The following is a 1,655-nucleotide window of genomic DNA, read 5'->3' as shown; positions in this document are numbered from 1 at the left end:
TTAATGAACCATTCAACTTCAAACTACAAAAAGTGGGAACACATTGCTAACTAGAACTATAGAAAAAACTATAATCCAAAAACATCACCTCGTCATTCAACCATGTTCCTGGTGCAAGGCAGCGCAAAGTTTCTCCAGTAATATCAATATTGGAATTATCGTGACTGACCAAGACCCTCCTCCTGAAGGAATGAACAAGATAATGTTATAACAGCAATATCAACAACTCAAACATCAAAAGGAAATATAGATCAAATATACCTATTGTTGGGAAAAAATGCTCGCTTAACCTCGGCTTCTTCCTCAGGTGTGAGAGGGATAAAAGGCTCACGAGGTATCTCCTGAAAGTATAACACACTTTTAATAGGATAAAACAAGAATAAACATCCTTCCAAATCATTTTTTCCCAGTAGAACAACACTCCATTGGCCAAAAACAATAAAAACTTTTAGGCATAATAAGAAGGGTACTTCTTCCGTTGCCAAAAAAGGCAGATTCTACTCAACTTCGCAAACAAGAAAATGTATGAAGACCTGACACTCAAGTTCAATAAAACAAAGAGAACAGCTCACCTCTACAGGTTCCTTCTTCACAGGCCGCAAGGCCTTAAGCGAACCCCACCTTTTCTCATTGTACTCAATCTCAAATTCCAAAGATGTCAACTTCCTGTTCCTCCTCTCTGTATTCTTCAACAACTTCTTGTAAGCCTCAACACCCAAAACTTCAACTTCATTATTCAATGCCAATGAACCCAGCATCTTCCCTGCATCCTCCACCCCTAAATCCCCATCAATAGTAACCACTGATCTCTCCTCCAAAATCTTAACATCCCCACTTCCCAACCTCTGGTCCAAAACCGTGGACCCTCCCTCTATTCCATCCTCTTCAATGACCTCGACTTCTTCAATACTAGAATCCTCAGACACAAGTTCTTGCTCAATCTTCTCACTCTCATTATCAACATCAACCACTTCTTTCTCTTTAACCAAATACCTAATCGCACCAAACGCGCTTTGTTTCGCATGACCCAACTTTTTACTCAAAAACTTCCACATTAAATCGCCACCACCACTACCAAAAGTTCTCTTCTTTTCACTAAAATCACCACTTCTATTCTTTGACAAGCCAAATTTCTGAGGTCTACAAGGGGCGTGGACCTCTCGGCGAAACTTTGTAGCTGATTCTGGGTACCTAGAGATTCTAGAGGCAATACTGTTAGAGGAACCTAGGGTTTGGTTGTTGTATTCAGGAGTTTGATACAAAGTAGAGAATCTGGGCTTTTTAGATATGTGAAAATCTGGAGAATTTGAAAATAGGTTGTCGTTGGTATATCGGTGGTCTCTTTTGTGGTTACTACTACTTGCTAGAGCACCCATTCTTTGAGAAATCTTAAACCCATCTACAGAACAAGAATTCCCGACAAAATTAGGGTTTTGCAGCGAAGATTTGAATCGGGGGGTTTTAGAAAATTGAAAGGAAAAATAAAGTTCGGATCTTTTTGAAATTTGAGAGGGCTGATAGGAAATGTTTGATAGGGCGATTGTGATAGTGATTGTGATTTGAGACGGGGGTGGTTGTCACATTTTATTTTTGTTTCGCGGCACAGAAGACGACCTTGACCTTCTGGCAGGGTTTTCATGTTGTTTAAACTGTTG

At 39.8% G+C, this 1,655-nt stretch overlaps 1 protein-coding gene across 1 annotated transcript in view; it reads right to left on the bottom strand.

Moving 5' to 3' along the window:
• Positions 1-1,655, bottom strand: part of LOC105111449 (ubiquitin-like-specific protease ESD4) — a 6,009-nt gene extending 4,354 nt beyond the window's left edge. Inside the window, exons 1-3 of the mRNA XM_011006803.1 lie at positions 573-1,655; positions 262-341; positions 52-182 (exon numbers count right to left, since the gene is read on the bottom strand). Coding sequence (XP_011005105.1) covers positions 52-182; positions 262-341; positions 573-1,376 — 1,015 coding nt within the window. The 5' untranslated portion in view covers positions 1,377-1,655. The remainder of the gene's footprint in view (positions 1-51; positions 183-261; positions 342-572) is intronic.

The sequence above is a fragment of the Populus euphratica genome, unplaced genomic scaffold (genome assembly GCF_000495115.2).
Source record: "Populus euphratica unplaced genomic scaffold, PopEup_1.0 scaffold294.1, whole genome shotgun sequence".
NCBI lineage: Eukaryota > Viridiplantae > Streptophyta > Magnoliopsida > Malpighiales > Salicaceae > Populus > Populus euphratica.
This window is presented reverse-complemented; position numbering and strand designations above follow the sequence as displayed.